Genomic DNA, 16,056 nt, shown 5'->3' with positions numbered 1-16,056 from the left:
CTGTCTGTTCTGTGCTGTTATGTGTCTATGTTTACAACTATGGTCTTACGAATTCTGACCTAGTGTTATTGGATTATGGATTGGTATGATTGCGATTATTTTGAAACGAGACAAAATCCAACGAATTTTACTGATTTCTTACATCCATTTATTTGAATTTATTAGATTAAATGTAATTAAAGGAGCGCAAAAAAACTCTATTTTATTGCATGCATGCCACTGTCAATCATTTTTGTTAACTTCAGGTGGTCAACAATTGAAACAGTCTAAGCAAATAAAAATTTCACGTCGTTTATACCCACTAAATCAGCATTTAAAGCAAAACTGTCGGAAAACTTTGAAATTAATTTATCGAAAATTTCACATCAGGAAGGCACACATTCATTATGTAAAGCAATCTTTACGTAAATGTTAATGACTCCTACAGAAAAGTTCATAAACCAGACGACTAAAACATGCTGCTACAATATCGAGCCCGAATCTTCTAACTATTGTGCGATTATAAAGTCAAGATATACTGAAGACTCTATTATTTGACAAAGCCAGAATATGACGTCAATGAATCATATCAATACCGACTTCAATACTTGTTCCTCGTTTATGCTGTTTGTCCCTGCCATAAACAACAATAATATATAAATTGGTGTTAACGCGCCACTTTTTGTGCAATGTGATCACTGTCCAGAATGTGGTACATTTGACTTCATTTTATGCCACCATGTACAAATTGCCCCTCAAAAATGGCCAGACTTAATCATTAACATAATTTACCTTTTTTACTTAAGGTGCTTTCGCTGCAAACTTTCCTATCACATTTGTTTGGTATTTAATTTTTCCATAATGTCAAAATATGGCTTGGCAAATTAAGCAGTTGTAGTCATTTTGAGACACCCACGATGAAAGTTTGGGGACGTTAAAGTGTGTTTTGTAAAATACAAAAAAAAATGACAATCTTCAAGCCTGCAGACTGCAAACAATTCAAGAGCTCTTTGAGACTGTTACTTAGGACGAAAACTACAGGACTACTGGGCAAACACGTGTGAGAGGCGCATATCTGATAAATGTCCTTGTCTTATAGAATCGTACGACTTTGCCATAAACTTACTCGTGGCTAACACTAATACATTACATCATTACATCCTTTGAAATTGAAAAATTCACAAACTTGTATATATCCGTCAAAAGGCAGCAAAAGGACGTCGCTGCAGAATAACAATACACCACCTATCTTGCTTACTGTCTACCGTTCGTACGCACTGACAGCCATATTATAGGATCGGAGATGAGCGCCGCTTCCGACAGCCAGGTATCTGGCACCATATTTTTCGGCGTGGGATATTATGGCTGAATGAACATGCTTTCTATGGCAGTAACTTTTTTCAGTGACAATGGAGAGCCTTCTATGACATTTTGTGGTCACCGAAAGAATTTTACACTCGTCTTTTTGTAAATTTGTAAATGATTATGTAAAGAGGATAAACTCTAAAGCCGTTATTAGAAGGTTAATAGTACCCCAAAAAATACCTGATAGATGTCGACAGTAGAGACAATGGAATGCAAAGGGACGTGCACGACAAGAACATCTAACAACCTTATATTTTATCATATTATGTTTATATTCATTTCAATGCTGTTTCCATCTCCGGATATACTCAAAAAAGTTACAAACAGTGGTAGACATTTTGTTGCTTACTCTGCGAACAGCCGTGTCAATAATGACATCAATAACATAAATAATTTATCAATTGCATTTGTCGATTTTAAAACGTAATACGCATGCAACTTTTTAAGCAACCATACATTGAGTCTTTAAACTTCAATGGAAAAATGTTTGTCTGATAACAAATTTTCTGGGTAATTTTTCAAAGGAAGGCATGTCCTTGTTATGTTTTGTAAGCAGAAATAAACCGTCGATTGTTTATTATCTGAAATGTCATTTGACCTCTCATGAGGGAAAAACGGTGGCATAGAGGCAAACTAGGTTTGAATGTATATATTATTAAGCATTAATAGTGTCATCGTACAACACAAAATATTATCACAGCAAAACCTCATTTTTACCTTCTCGTGTCTATTTATAGACAGAGAAGGTATTAGAGTTGAAAACCAATATGCTGCTGTCTAGAACTTCCGTCTGTCAAGACTTCCGTCTGTCAAGATCCGTTGACGTCATGCCACTGTGATGGGTCATATCATAAACTGGTGGGGGTGTTCATGGCTCAGGTTGAGGTGTGGGAGAACGATTTTGAGCTATGACAAAAATCAAAAGGGACTTAGCGGCATAGCCACAGTGTTAAGCCTTCCTCCAAGGTTTCTTAGTTGACTACAATCTACTGTATTACAGACTACTGAGCTGACTTTAGGGTACTCACTTTGTGTTTGCTCACTCTGTGAGCGCTAGTGTTTGGTACTGAGTTGCGTGGATATCCCCTCATGGCCTCACGTGATCTGGGCCTGTTGCATAATCTGCAGAGATGATCATATGCCTCCGAGTTTGAAAACTGTCATTGTGTAAGCCTGTCGGCATTTTCCTTGCATTTTTTTCTCATTTAATTTTGCAAAATATCGGCGACGTACCTCAATATTTCAAGATAACCCTTTCTTCCCAATCGTTTCCTGGAGTTTCAGAGTCATATGAACGAAAATGAGTGAAAGTTTTAGACAGGAAAATCGGACGTCGGCCATGTTCAATGTTTACAGTACAATCAGAAGTTTACTTGGAGGAATTAACCAACAACACAGGAGTGTTCATGATGCCCCGCCCTCCAGAGGCAGACCTCCTATATGAAGTACCCCATTTGATGCTTGTGGAAAGCTTGACCACACAATGGAGCATTTAAACTTTTAGAAAATGACAAACTGAATAAGAAGGTATTCAGAAAATGTCAAATACTGAGGAAAAATGCGCAAATATTCAAAATAAACAGGTTAACTGATTGGTCAGCTATAAAAAACAATGAAAATGTTTATGATCAAAAGTTTTTGAGATGCGCACATTTTAACAAATACAGAAATTATTAACATTATAAATATAAGACCAAACTATTTTTTCAGGGATGGGACAGGTTGGAAATGAGGGGTGAGAGACAAAGGCACTCCTATTGCTGCATGTGGATGCAGCCACACCATTTCATTTACAGCATACTTATTCACTGTGTTGTGTTCAAGTTCCATATTGTACTGACTGTCATACAAGGATAACATAAGCAAATCAAATCAAATTAGAAAAGGATCAATGCTGTTGTGTGGATTTTGCTGAACATGGCTGATATTTCGCCCTATATATTTGGTATCCAGCAAAGGCATATTTTGATGTAAAGTCAAAATTAACACTACATTGCTGACAATATATTTTACCGTTTCTGCATGAATTTTTCTTTTTTAAATTGTAGTATATTAGTACTTCAAACAGATTAACAGTTATCGTGATGTCAACCCATAATTTTACATCACAAAGACTGTAATTCTGCCAATTTTTTTGTTTTTCAGTCATTTTATAAATTTTGCACTGCACAAGATGATTGAACAAATTGCAATGTTTGAATTTGTAAACTCAAAGAATAAAAATCCTTTGGTTTCAATTAAATTATTTTTGAAATGAAATTTACTCTTAAACACTTTTAGCATATATTCTTTACACGGTCATGTATTTCAAGGAAAATATGCCTATAAAAACAGTAATTTCTTCACTTTCAATTTTTTTTCAATACTATGACAATTATCAGCCATGAGGTTATACAAACACAAGACCAGATAAGCGTTTTTCATCATTTCCACAGGACTCTTTGGAAAATCCATTAAAAACAGTTAAAAGTGACTGGAAATGATCACTTGGTATACATTTAATTTACAGATGCCAGGTTGTGTATTTCACATGCACTCAGGTCAGTAAGGAAGTGCGTCATTACTATTTTGGACTGTTAATTCTTATTTCTGAATTGTTTAACTTTTTTCCACATTGAACTATCTTTAGGCAGTTTATACCGTACTGTAGCTTAGAATTTTTTTGATTGATGTATTTAATCATCTTTTGGGTTCTTTGGGTCCATATCCCACCTCATGCCCCTACATCATCAACTATTTACCAACAACTCCATGCCAACAACCAATTACCTGACCTGGCCACACATTAGAGAAGGTACAGCGTCATTGACGGTATTTTTAAAGTGTGATAACATGCGTTTAATGAAAGTAATAGTTCAGACATTTCAGTTTATCATATACGAGTTATATCAGCGCGAACCATAACAGAGAAACATATTCAAATTTCACCAATAACACCACCAGGCCAATAAGGGTCATGCATAAAAGTTTTAAAAAAGAAGACATTAGAAACAGAATAATAGACACTGGCAAGAAAGTACAAAGTAAAATATACAGAAAAGCATTTGTGTATTAATTCATGCATTTATCACAAGTCAATAAGTCAATAATTGAATAATTACAGTGAGTGGCGAAGAAATTTCCGTTTTTACCATGGGCGGGCAGAACAAATTCTGGCAGTTGGTACAGGAAAATAGGTTTCAGTACAAAATTAACACTAGCTTTCCTTGTCCTTTTGGAAATGTAACCTGGTAAATAAATGTGGATGGGAAATTACACGGTGGGGAGAGGACAATAAGGGTCTTGAATGTTGCGGGGCGTGGCATAAAAATTCAGCTGGAGGGCAAAATTTCTGCATATGCCAGCGGGAGGGCCGATGCGAACAGCTTTCTTTTCTCCTCTGAAATTTCGTCAAGATCAACAATTTGTAAATTAACTATATAAGCCTCCGAAGTATGTTTTGTGTTGATTTTGTTCGGTGCGGTATGTTATGAGTTCGAATCCGATCGGAAATCTACTGTACACACATGAAGAAGCAAAGTATCATTATCTAATACATTTTATTATAAGTACCTTTTCCTGACGGCAATAATTTCTTCACAATGCGAACTACGCGATCATCTAATACAGCAAAAATAAAGAATAAGGCATGCAAAACAATATTGTCATTCATCAAACTTCGCAAACGGTTACAGAGCTCATTCCTTATTTTTAATATGACCATTACCCTTTCTAACGAAATAACTTCTAAATTAATCACGGTGTATTCATTACTACAATTTTCTTTACTGACATCTGTAGCTACCATTACAACTAGACAAACTTCATGTGTACATAGCCGTAACGATAATGTTTCTCTTCAACAACGAGTGTGACTGCCTGTGGTGACAAAAAGACAGACAAATACCTGGTGAATGAGAGATACATAGTCCAAGACTTTAGAGAGAAATACACAAAAGTACAGACAGCAGAAATGTACCATTGCATTGTGATAGAGTGGTCGAGTTCTACAGACCGACGGCAAAAATAAAATTTATCTGGTCAATCAATCTGCACATTTTACAAAAGGGGCCAAAAAAGACGTCGTTACACTCATTGACAAAAAGAGATCAAGCAAACGACGTCAACGCAGCTTTGTCAACTGTTCGTAAGAAGCGACGATTTCGTTTGTTTAGAGGATGGTAAAAATGGGAAACCTCACTCATTTTGCAGAATATTAAAAATGACGACGTGATGAAATGCGTAAAAAGAGCATTGTCGGAATCTCAAGAAAACTTAACTACATTCTAGCCGCCGCTTTGTAAGTTCTACAAAAATAACCAGAGGGGGCAGATGAAAGTCCCTGGGGTTGGGAGGAGGGTTTTTTGTGCAACGGTTACCTTATTTATTTTATTAATTTTGACTGTGATATTTCAAATAAAGTTCAACTCCGATGGTCTGACTGCTTTCTTTATTACCACAAGTAATTTTATTAATTTTGACTGTGGTATTTCAAATAAGATTTCGACTCCACACCGTCTGACTTCTTTATATATTACCGACAAGTCCTTATCTCCTCTTCAACTTGTGTAAGTGATTGATTCAACACCACAGCCATCCTACACGCATTAAAATAAGGAAAGGGTTTAAAATCACAGACACAGTGTTACGATGTCGTCCGTGGACGCTTAAAATATTCATGAATTCGTAAATAAACAGGAAAGTAAACAACATATTATTCATAAGTAAACGGTAAAGGAGCTCCCTTGTGACCGGCCATTGAGAGAAATGACTGAAAAAAGTCGAAAACCTAACAGCCACAACCTCCCGACTGGTCGTGTAGACAAATGTTGGCAAAAATTCAACACTTTACACTTACAGGCACGACCTCACGATCGGTCGTTGAGAAAAATTACCAGGAAAAAAGTCAAAGCCTGAAAGCCATAGCCTCAAGACTGATCATTGAGAAAATGTCGGGCTAAATTCAACACTTTGCAGCCACGACCTCACGACCGATCGTTGAGAAAAATTACCGGGAAAAAAGTCAGACTCAAAGCTTAAAAGCCGTAACCTCATGACCGATTGTTGAGAAAATGTCGAGAAAAATTTAACACTTTACGGCCACGACCTCAACCGGCTGTGGACAGAAAATGAAGCGAATACCTGAAAGCCACGGTCGTTGAGAAACATGTCGTGAAAATTCAACACTTTACAGCCACGACCTGGCGCGATCGGTTGTGGAGAGAAAATATTGGGGAAAAATCGGAAACCTGAAATCTATGACCGTGGACGCTTAAAATATTCTCGTTGAGAGAAATTGAAGCTCTTTGCCTGTGATGAAATCAACTAGGCTACCGTCCGACCGATCAGGAGAGGAAATGTAGAAAAGTTAAAAAGTCAATAGAAACAGCCATGTGGAGAGACAGCTCAGAAAAAAATAAATCTGAACGGCCTGAAGGAGAACAGCAACCGTTACGTTACAAAAATTTTTGATGACATAGATTAAGTTCCTGACTGCATTTTCCTACCCTAGGACTTTAAAAAGCTATGCTTTTAGCTCATTCATATTATGTTCTGCCGTCGTTGAGTTGCGTGTTTGAAGAATGATAATGGTGGAAAGTGCATAACAATACAGCGAAAATATATAAAAGTCAGCGTGGACCCTCTGTTGTGCCGCGCAACAACCTAAACGCAGCCGCTGATGTTTTTACAGACAGAATACATCGACGATGTATCAAATACCATGAAATCGTTTTTCTTGAAAAGGCGTGCTTGCAGTACCAGCACCTTAACAAACAAAAGACTGAATAAAAAGTTGATGATTTTATCTATCCAGTTCTCGGAAACTGAAGCGAGGGCCGTCTGTCTTTTGGGGAAAATACTATAAATTACGCTTCACATGTACGCGGAAGGGAAAAACACACTAACATTTTAAAAGGAGAACAGGCAAGAAAGTGTAAGCAAATTCGTCAGCCTGGTAATACCAAGGGTAATACAAGGAAGTCTAAGTCGTGTTCCTTGCCATTCAAGATGTTTTGTTGATATGATGTGCACATGGTGGAGGTTCTTTTGGAATACAGTAGGTGAGAACTTCATTGGTATGGATAGTCCGCTAATGTATTATCGGGGAAGCCGGGAAAACGAGTCGGTCACAGCATGGATGTAAAAATTAGACTATTTTTTACATCAATGGTCACAGTCGATGACGGTGTGCTAAGTTTACGATAAACGCTATAGATGTACGGTGACGATGAATCCATGGTGGCATCGAATAATACGGATACTGTACAATACTGGCATTCATGATGACATCAATCTATATTGAGCTGCCTGCAGCGGTGTTCGTTCGGTTGATGCTGTCCGAGCCTCGGTAAAAGGAGAAAAACATTCTCCTTTTCTGTGGCTGAAGAAGCTACCACCTCGATTGATCAAGGAGGTTTGTGTAGATGTATGTGCAAGATGCGAGAAGCAGAAAACGTGATACCTCACCCTTCAGCTCTTTGTGTGCAGAATTTTCAGAAGTTTTGTTTATGTGCTCAAACACATCGTTATCAACGTGTTTGTGACAAAAAGGATAAAAATTGAATCCTTGTTTTGATTTTGTTAAAACTAGTCTTGTCGCGTGCTCAATGTAGAATGTACGAATTTTCACATTATATAACATCAAACGCATCATGGGAAATATGTTTACTTCTGGACTGGAAATAAACAGGTTTGAAGTCAAAAGTTTCTACTTCCGACTTCCGCTCTTACGGATGACATCGGACCATGACCGACTCAAAAATGTAGGATGGTTTTCTGGCTCAAGATGACCATTTTAGACCGCATACTTTGGCATGTAACAGTTCATCGTTATGGCAATGCTTTTGATAGTCGTTAAATTTCGATTGACTTCTATATCTGTTCAGATTTGCGTTTTTTGTGACACTGGGTCTGAGATCTTCAACCCTTTCCTTATTCACTAGGTGTGGTGTTGACTTAATAAGCTAATCCGCTGATACGCGCAGTCATTAACAAGCTGGCAATGTTTGCGCAGCAATTAGAGCGGTATGTGCACTGGTTGAAGAGGAGATAAGGAATTGTAGATATTGAAACACAGTCAGACAGTTTGGAGTCGAAAGCTTTATTTGACATATCACAGTAATAATTAAGAAAATCAAATAAGGTAAACCGTTGCACACAAAAAACTCCTCCCCACCCCAGGGGACTTTCATCTGCCCCTGTGAAATAACGTAGCTTTTATCGGACATTAATCAAAGTCGATATGAAATAGCCTTTTCTGTGAAGACTTGTCCGAAACTGTTACTGCCTGGATTGACCCTTGTGTGACCAGCAACTGGATTAATGACATCCGGACTAGCGTTTGCCAAGGCGATATCTACTTATCAACCAAAGAAGATAAATTAGCAAAAACTTATCGGCTGGTTTAAATATTAATCTTAGAGATAATTTTCAGCAGGCTAACGCTGTCGGAATCTCAAGAAAACTTAAATACATTTTCTAGCCGACGCTTTGTAAGTTCTACCAAAAAACGTAGCTTTTATCGGACATTAATCAAAGTCAACATGAAATAGCCTTTTCTGTGAAAGACTTGTCCGAAACTGTTACTGCCTGGATTGACCCTCTTGTGACCAGCAACTGGATAAATGACATCAGGACTAGAGTTTGCCAAAGCGATATTTACTTATCAACCAAAGAAGATTAATTGGCAAAAACGTATCGGCTGGTTTAAAAATTAATCTAAGAGACAATTTACAGCACGTAGCTGACGTGTGTTCCGACAGAGGGAAATTGAATACTCTCCATGAGAACCCATTTTGAAGGGTGCTTACTTGAAACAAGAAAAAATCCAATGAATTCCTTGATTTCTTACATCCAGTCATTCGAATTTATTAGATTAAATGCAAGTGAAGATCTGCTAAAAGAACTAATTTCAATGTATGCATGCCAAAGTCAATTATTTTGGTTAAACTACAGGTGATCAATAAAGCTGGCAATGTTTGCGCAGCAATTAGAGCAGTATGTGCACTGGTTGAAGAGGAGATAAGGAATTGTAGATATTGAAAACACAGTCAGACAGTTTGGAGTCGCAGGCTTTATTTGACATATCACAGTAATAATTAAGAAAATCAAATAAGGTAAACCGTTGCACAAAAAAAAACTCCTCCCCACCCCAGGGGACTTTCATCTGCCCCCTGTGAAATCGTAGCTTTTATCGGACATTAATCAAAGTCGACATGAAATAGCCTTTTCTGTGAAAGACTTGTCCGAAACTGTTACTGCCTGGATTGACCCTCTTGTGACCAGCAACTGGATTAATGACATCCGGACTAGCGTTTGCCAAGGCGATATCTACTTATCAACCAAAGAAGATAAATTAGCAAAAACTTATCGGCTGGTTTAAATATTAATCTTAGAGATAATTTTCAGCAGGCTAACGCTGTCGGAATCTCAAGAAAACTTAAATACATTTTCTAGCCGACGCTTTGTAAGTTCTACCAAAAAAACGTAGCTTTTATCGGACATTAATCAAAGTCAACATGAAATAGCCTTTTCTGTGAAAGATTTGTCCGAAACTGTTACTGCCTGGATTGACCCTCTTGTGACCAGCAACTGGATTAATGACATCCGGACTAGCGTTTGCCAAGGCGATATCTACTTATCAAGCAAAGAAGATTAATTGGCAAAAAACGTATCGGCTGGTTTAAAAATTAATCTAAGAGACAATATACAGCACGTAGCTGACGTGTGTTCCGACAGAGGGAAATTGAATACTCTCCATGAGAACCATTTTGAAGGGTGCTTACTTGAAACAAGAAAAAATCCAATGAATTCCTTAATTTCTTACATCCAGTCATTCGAATTTATTAGATGAAATGCAAGTGAAGATCTGCCAAAAGAACTAATTTCAATGTATGCATGCAAAGTCAATCATTTTGGTTAAACTACAGGTGATCAAGAATTATAATATGCTTTGCTGGAATCCGGCAATCTGATTGGCTGGAGCCGGGGTTTATATTCTCAACAAGAAGACCTGCGCGTCGCGTAACATTTTTGAGCTCGCGCAAATTTCGAACGTCAACTTGAGAGCTCAACGCGGCGTAATGTCGAACAAGTCTATGGCTTCAGATTGATTTTGATTGTTAAATTTTAGTCTAGTGCAGCTTGACGAACCAACAAATGAAGAGTTTCTGTAAGCAGTGGAGGTTATGTTACACAACAACATAATTTTTAAAGTTTTTGAGCGTTTTTTTTGAAGTAAAATTCTTCAAGTTCGATGTCCAATCGCGATATCGATGCGTTGCGTAGCCGTATTTTATGATTTCAACTGTGCACGCGCGCGCGTTCTGAAACGTTCTTTTTTGAGAGTTTGTATGCGGCTGGGCGCTCCTGAACTCTCGTTCCAACTTCGGCCCTAAATAACGACATTGTCCACTTGTTTTTAACTTAAGCATATTATAATGAGGTTATAAACGGTGCGCCGGGTATTTGGTTGCGGATATAAGACCTCTGGGGGTGAAAATTAGCATATTTGGGTGAAATAATCACCTCGCTTCGCTCGGTGATTATTTCCCGCCAAATATGCTAATTTTCACCCCAAAGGTCTTATATCCGCAACCAAATACCCTCGCTTGCCGTTTATAACCTCTAAATGAAACAGTCTTACAAGTAAAATTTGACGTCGTTTATACATGCTAAAATCAGCATTTAAGGCAACTCTGTCAAAAAACCTTGTATGTAATGTTTAAAATTTCACACCAGAAAGGCACACATTCAGTATGTTAAGGAATCTTTTATGTAAATATTAATGATTTCTACAGAAAAGATCAGGAACCAGATGATGGAAACATGCTTCTACAATATCGAGCACGAATCCTAGCTATTATGCCATTACATAGACAAGAAATACTGAAGACTCTATCTTATTTGACAAAGCCAAAATTTGACGTAAATTAGTTATATCAATGCTGACTTTAATACTTGTTACTTATTTATGCTGCCGGATCTTTTCATTACGAAAACAATATATGGGTCACCAGCAAGTAGAAATCAGATATTAGGTTGAAAAATCACATTTTCAGTTTTATGAATTTTTTTTAAGGGGGACATGTGAATGTTATCCTTGTGAAATTTCACAACTGAATTCCGGCTGGAAATTGGAGAAAAGTGTTTACAAACATACATACGCTGTATTGCCTATCAGGCTGCCCTGAAAATACAGGCAATTCTATTGAGAATTACCATCACTTAGCATTGACAAAATGAACACTAAATTGGGTGCACATTGATTCTATTTTATTCAAATGTATTTAAAATACTCTTGACACAATATTTAAAAATAAAAAGACTATCAAAATGCACAAAGTCAATTAACTGCTACTGTAACATTGAGAGATTTGTCTTGAAAGACAACTTTGAAACACAGAAAAAAGTGAGTTATAGCTTTGTCGCTTTGTCAGTATTCATTTAATAAATATCACTTTGGAGTACATATAATGAGTAAAAATCTCATATCAGTCTCCCATCTATGCAAGATTGAGGGAGATTAGTATTTATTTATTCAAATGACATTAATGAGTATTTTTGAAATATTAAAATCTGATGATAATGAGTCATTTTGAAGACCAGCATTCAAGTATTGTTCAAATGTTTGTAAGACCAATAGGACAAATGAAGATGAATGTAAAATATATGGCAGAGATAAAAACCATACTAATTACATCTCCATATCATTATGTAAATTTTCATTAGCTGTACAAAATTGTACAAATTCTGACACTTTTTCAATGACCTTTGCCCTTTAAAATTCTTATGAAAATTGGTGGTTCACTGGGGTTATTTGTGCAAAGATACATTACAGAAAGTATTACTTGTATTTGGATTTGTTAGCTAATAAATAACAATGAACAATTAGGGAAATATGCGCAGTTGCTGAAAATGTCACTAGGATGGAAAACAATACCTGCATCAATTCCTAAAGATTTTGAAACATGAAAAGCCACAAAACATTCACCTGCAATCTTATTTACCGTGTGATATTTGTCCATACAAGCACTATGAACCAAAGAAGGTACATATTACACTAGCTCAAATATGAAAGCACCAACTTAACTTTTTGCTTTTGGACACACACTTGTAAAGGCCCACACTTGTAAAGGCCAAAATATAAAGCGAAAATATTTGTCTGGTATAAAAACAGTATAATTTTTCAAATTTAAAGCTAGTACAGTCCAGATTAATGTCTCCAAGACTTTTCAGTGACTTCATGTGTTGCTTCCCAATGGCAGCAGATGATGATCCATGCTGATCAGTAATAGCTGGTGAAATATCACACTCTGTATTCTCTGGTAAGGCTGGCAGAAAGTCAATGCGGTGTTCATTTGGTACAAACCGATCATACATTTCTGTGAGTTGCTTCAGCTTATCAGCACTGATCAGTCTTGGTGTGATGTTCTGAATAGCTGCTTGCTCAAACACTACCTACACATTGGTAAAAACACAATATTTCTTTTAAAAATACAAACTTAGACAAAACGTTATATGCATCAGTGTGAAGCAGATAATGGCAACTGGTTTGATGACACTTTTGAAATATATTACAGTGTACTCCCCAGGATTTTTTTTTGCAGAGCAGTGGATAATTTGCATAACAATAGACATAATTGCTTCTATTGTTTACCAAAAATTACAGAGCGATGGCGCCACTATGCTAATGTTCCGGGAGAACAGTAGCCTACACTAGTCATACCGTGGTTGTCATGTTAGCAAGTTTTGACCTGCTATCATGATAATTAAAAGACAGAGCAGTAACACTGATACGACATAATTCAATGTACAACTTATGAATCATACACCTATTTGTTGGAGGTTTTGCTGTCTAACCCAAGCAGCAAAGGCAATAACAAACTAGGAAAATTAGATTATGTTTGATATTATTTTGGTTATTTTAGTTTCTTATGAAACATTCATACTCACTGAAAAGGGATCAATGTCTGTACATGGCTATAAAGCATGCATGTTTACATCAATCATTTAAATTTTGATATGTACCAAAAGACCGTATAATGGTAGTGTTCACATGCTATGGCCATTTGTAGAGCAAGAGTTGAATTTATAATATACCTCATGCTCATGCTCTGATATGATTTACTATAATCAGTCACATGATAAGAAAATAGAATGACTATTTCCCTAGGGAAATAGTCACATCATCTATTACCCGGTCATGTGACCACTGTGAGTTCACAGCAGGTCATGTTGTTCAGTGTCGTCTGACAAAATGGCAGCTTCTGTCATTGTCATTTCCCAACCTCAAGAGAAGTTATAGTAGAGTTGGTTAGACAAGGCGAGAGAAATTAGCCATACACTTTCCAGTTTATTAAAGGAAGTTCATCAACAAATGAACAGATACCAGGCCACAGTCATTGCTAGCCTCAATGATGCCGTCGCCAATGCAATGGATGTCAACTTTGCATGAACTGAATATGAAACTTTTTCAACACTGCAACAGCATAAGCATGAGGTTTACATAATACACATATTACCTGGCCAATATTTTGGCTAAAGCACCAATTCATTACTCCTTCATGCTCTCGAGTTACCAGAATCAAAATCTATTTCCCTTGGCCTACCGCCTCCGGAAAGAGCATGTGATTCTGGTAACTAACAAAAATGGGTGCCATAGCCCTCATGACCAGTATATGTTCAGTAAAAACTAGTGATTTAGAGTATTTCAATGAGCACACCATGCATAACCTATAACACTATGTGAAAAGCCAGAATCCATCAAGCATTGTTGTGGATTCCTCCGTGGATTCAATCAGAATCCAAGGGAATCCACAGATATCCATTGTGGGTACTCAGGGAATCCTAAGGTATCCAATTATGGATTCTTCTATATATGGAACACTTTTAGAATCCACAGCAGAATCCATTAAAGCATTTTAATTGATTCCATAAGACAGTCTCCTGAATAATCCTGTGCAGGATTTCAATGGATTCTGCGTGAAATTAGTGATCATGGAATCCACCCTCTTGCCTTAAATTTTCCCATGGTACATTGCGTGAAATCGAATAAAATATCACTGCTCTGCTGTCATTCCTTTTAATTTTTTGAATTTCTCATGAATCGATATTTACTTGAAACAGTAACCTGTACCTTTTGCACATTTTGTACTGTTTCATCATTTTATTTTCATAATTGTATACCAAAATAACCTTGTATTCTGCTTCTAAACATGGCCTCTGTATCCTTTATGTTATTTTTGACAGATCCATTTCAAAAGGCCTTACTTCAGTGCAATTATCAACAATTACACTGGTAATAATGCATAGACATGCTTAGAAAATAGATATGGGGCAGTTAGTTCTATTTATGGGGAAACAAACAGGACCAAGTTGATATATATGTACAGCGCGGATATTTAATATCTTTTCTGCATTCTTCCATTTTGTGTTTACAGAATTATGTGCAGGCATATTGCCATAGGATGGTATGCACAATATCTACCATTATTGATTAAAATGTATTACCGGTATTCTCATGATATACTAGTATTCTTTCATTTTACTCATACTCACATGTTACACTACACACATCAACAATTTAAGTTCAGACAACTGTTATGCAATTAAAAAAATAATGTCCTTTTTATTCACTAAATAATACTAATCCAATGAAATATTTACAATAATTGACACATGTGTTAAACAAAAGCTGCGGTTTCTGAAAAAAAATCACAAACAATAATATAACCAGACTTTTTGAAACCAATATTTCAAGTCATTCATTGAACGTCTGTACAATTGTAGCAGCGATTTAAAAAAAAAAGACTTGGCAAAAGACAATGGTAAAAATTTTGCCAAAAATACAATTATGCAAACTTCACCACAATTTGAAACAGTCTTACTGAGCTGTACCCTAAAAACCTCCACACCAACTTTCAAATCAATTGGAGTTGTGGTCTCAGAGAAGATTTCTTGACCAAGAATAGAAAAAATTCCCAAAAAATACAATTATACAAATAATCACTGTTTATGACTCGTCGGTGTAATAACATGAGTACAGCCTGTATCTAGTCAATAAAATTCAAAAGTTGAGTGGTCTTTGTTAGTCCCCACGGACACCGTCCGGGGGGACTTATAGGTTTGGTCATGTCCGTGCGTGCGTCCGTGCGTCCGTGCGTGCGTGCGTCCGTGCGTGCGTCCGTGCGTGCGTCCGTGCGTCCGTCCGTTCACGCAGATATCTCTGAGATGCCTGGAGCAATTTCATTCAAACTTGATACAAGGATTACTTTATATGGCATACAGATGCACGTCAATTTGTTTTGTGATACGATCCAATATGGCCGCCAGGCGGCCATTTTATTACGATTTTTTCATGTACAGAGCCATAACTCAGGCATGTTCCAACCAATTTTATTCAAAGTTGGTACAAGGACATTGACCAATGTCATACAGATGCACGTCAATTTGTTTTGTGATACGATCCAATATGGCCGCCAGGCGGCCATTTTATTACGATTTTTTCATGTACAGAGCCATTACTCAGGCATGTTTTGACCGATTTTATTCAGAGTTGGTACAAGGACATTGACCAATGTCATAGATATGCACATCAATTTGTTTTGTGATTTGATCCAATATGGCCGCCAGGCGGCCATTTTATTACGATTTTTTCATGTACAGAGCCATTACTCAGGCATGTTTTGACCGATTTTATTCAGAGTTGGTACAAGGACATTGACCAATGTC

The 16,056-nt window shown here is 36.9% G+C and overlaps 1 protein-coding gene across 1 annotated transcript in view; it reads right to left on the bottom strand.

Annotated features, from left to right (window-relative positions):
* Positions 1–5,136: 5,136 nt before the first annotated feature.
* The window catches only part of LOC139126599 (uncharacterized), a 28,565-nt gene continuing 17,645 nt past the window's right edge, over positions 5,137–16,056 (bottom strand). Inside the window, exons 4-5 of the mRNA XM_070692662.1 lie at positions 12,451–12,783; positions 5,137–5,202 (exon numbers count right to left, since the gene is read on the bottom strand). Coding sequence (XP_070548763.1) covers positions 5,137–5,202; positions 12,451–12,783 — 399 coding nt within the window. The remainder of the gene's footprint in view (positions 5,203–12,450; positions 12,784–16,056) is intronic.

This window comes from Ptychodera flava, unplaced genomic scaffold, assembly GCF_041260155.1.
Source record: "Ptychodera flava strain L36383 unplaced genomic scaffold, AS_Pfla_20210202 Scaffold_106__1_contigs__length_256847_pilon, whole genome shotgun sequence".
NCBI classification, from domain to species: domain Eukaryota; kingdom Metazoa; phylum Hemichordata; class Enteropneusta; family Ptychoderidae; genus Ptychodera; species Ptychodera flava.
Note: the sequence above shows the minus strand (reverse complement) of the source record. Positions and strands in the feature narration are given on the sequence as shown.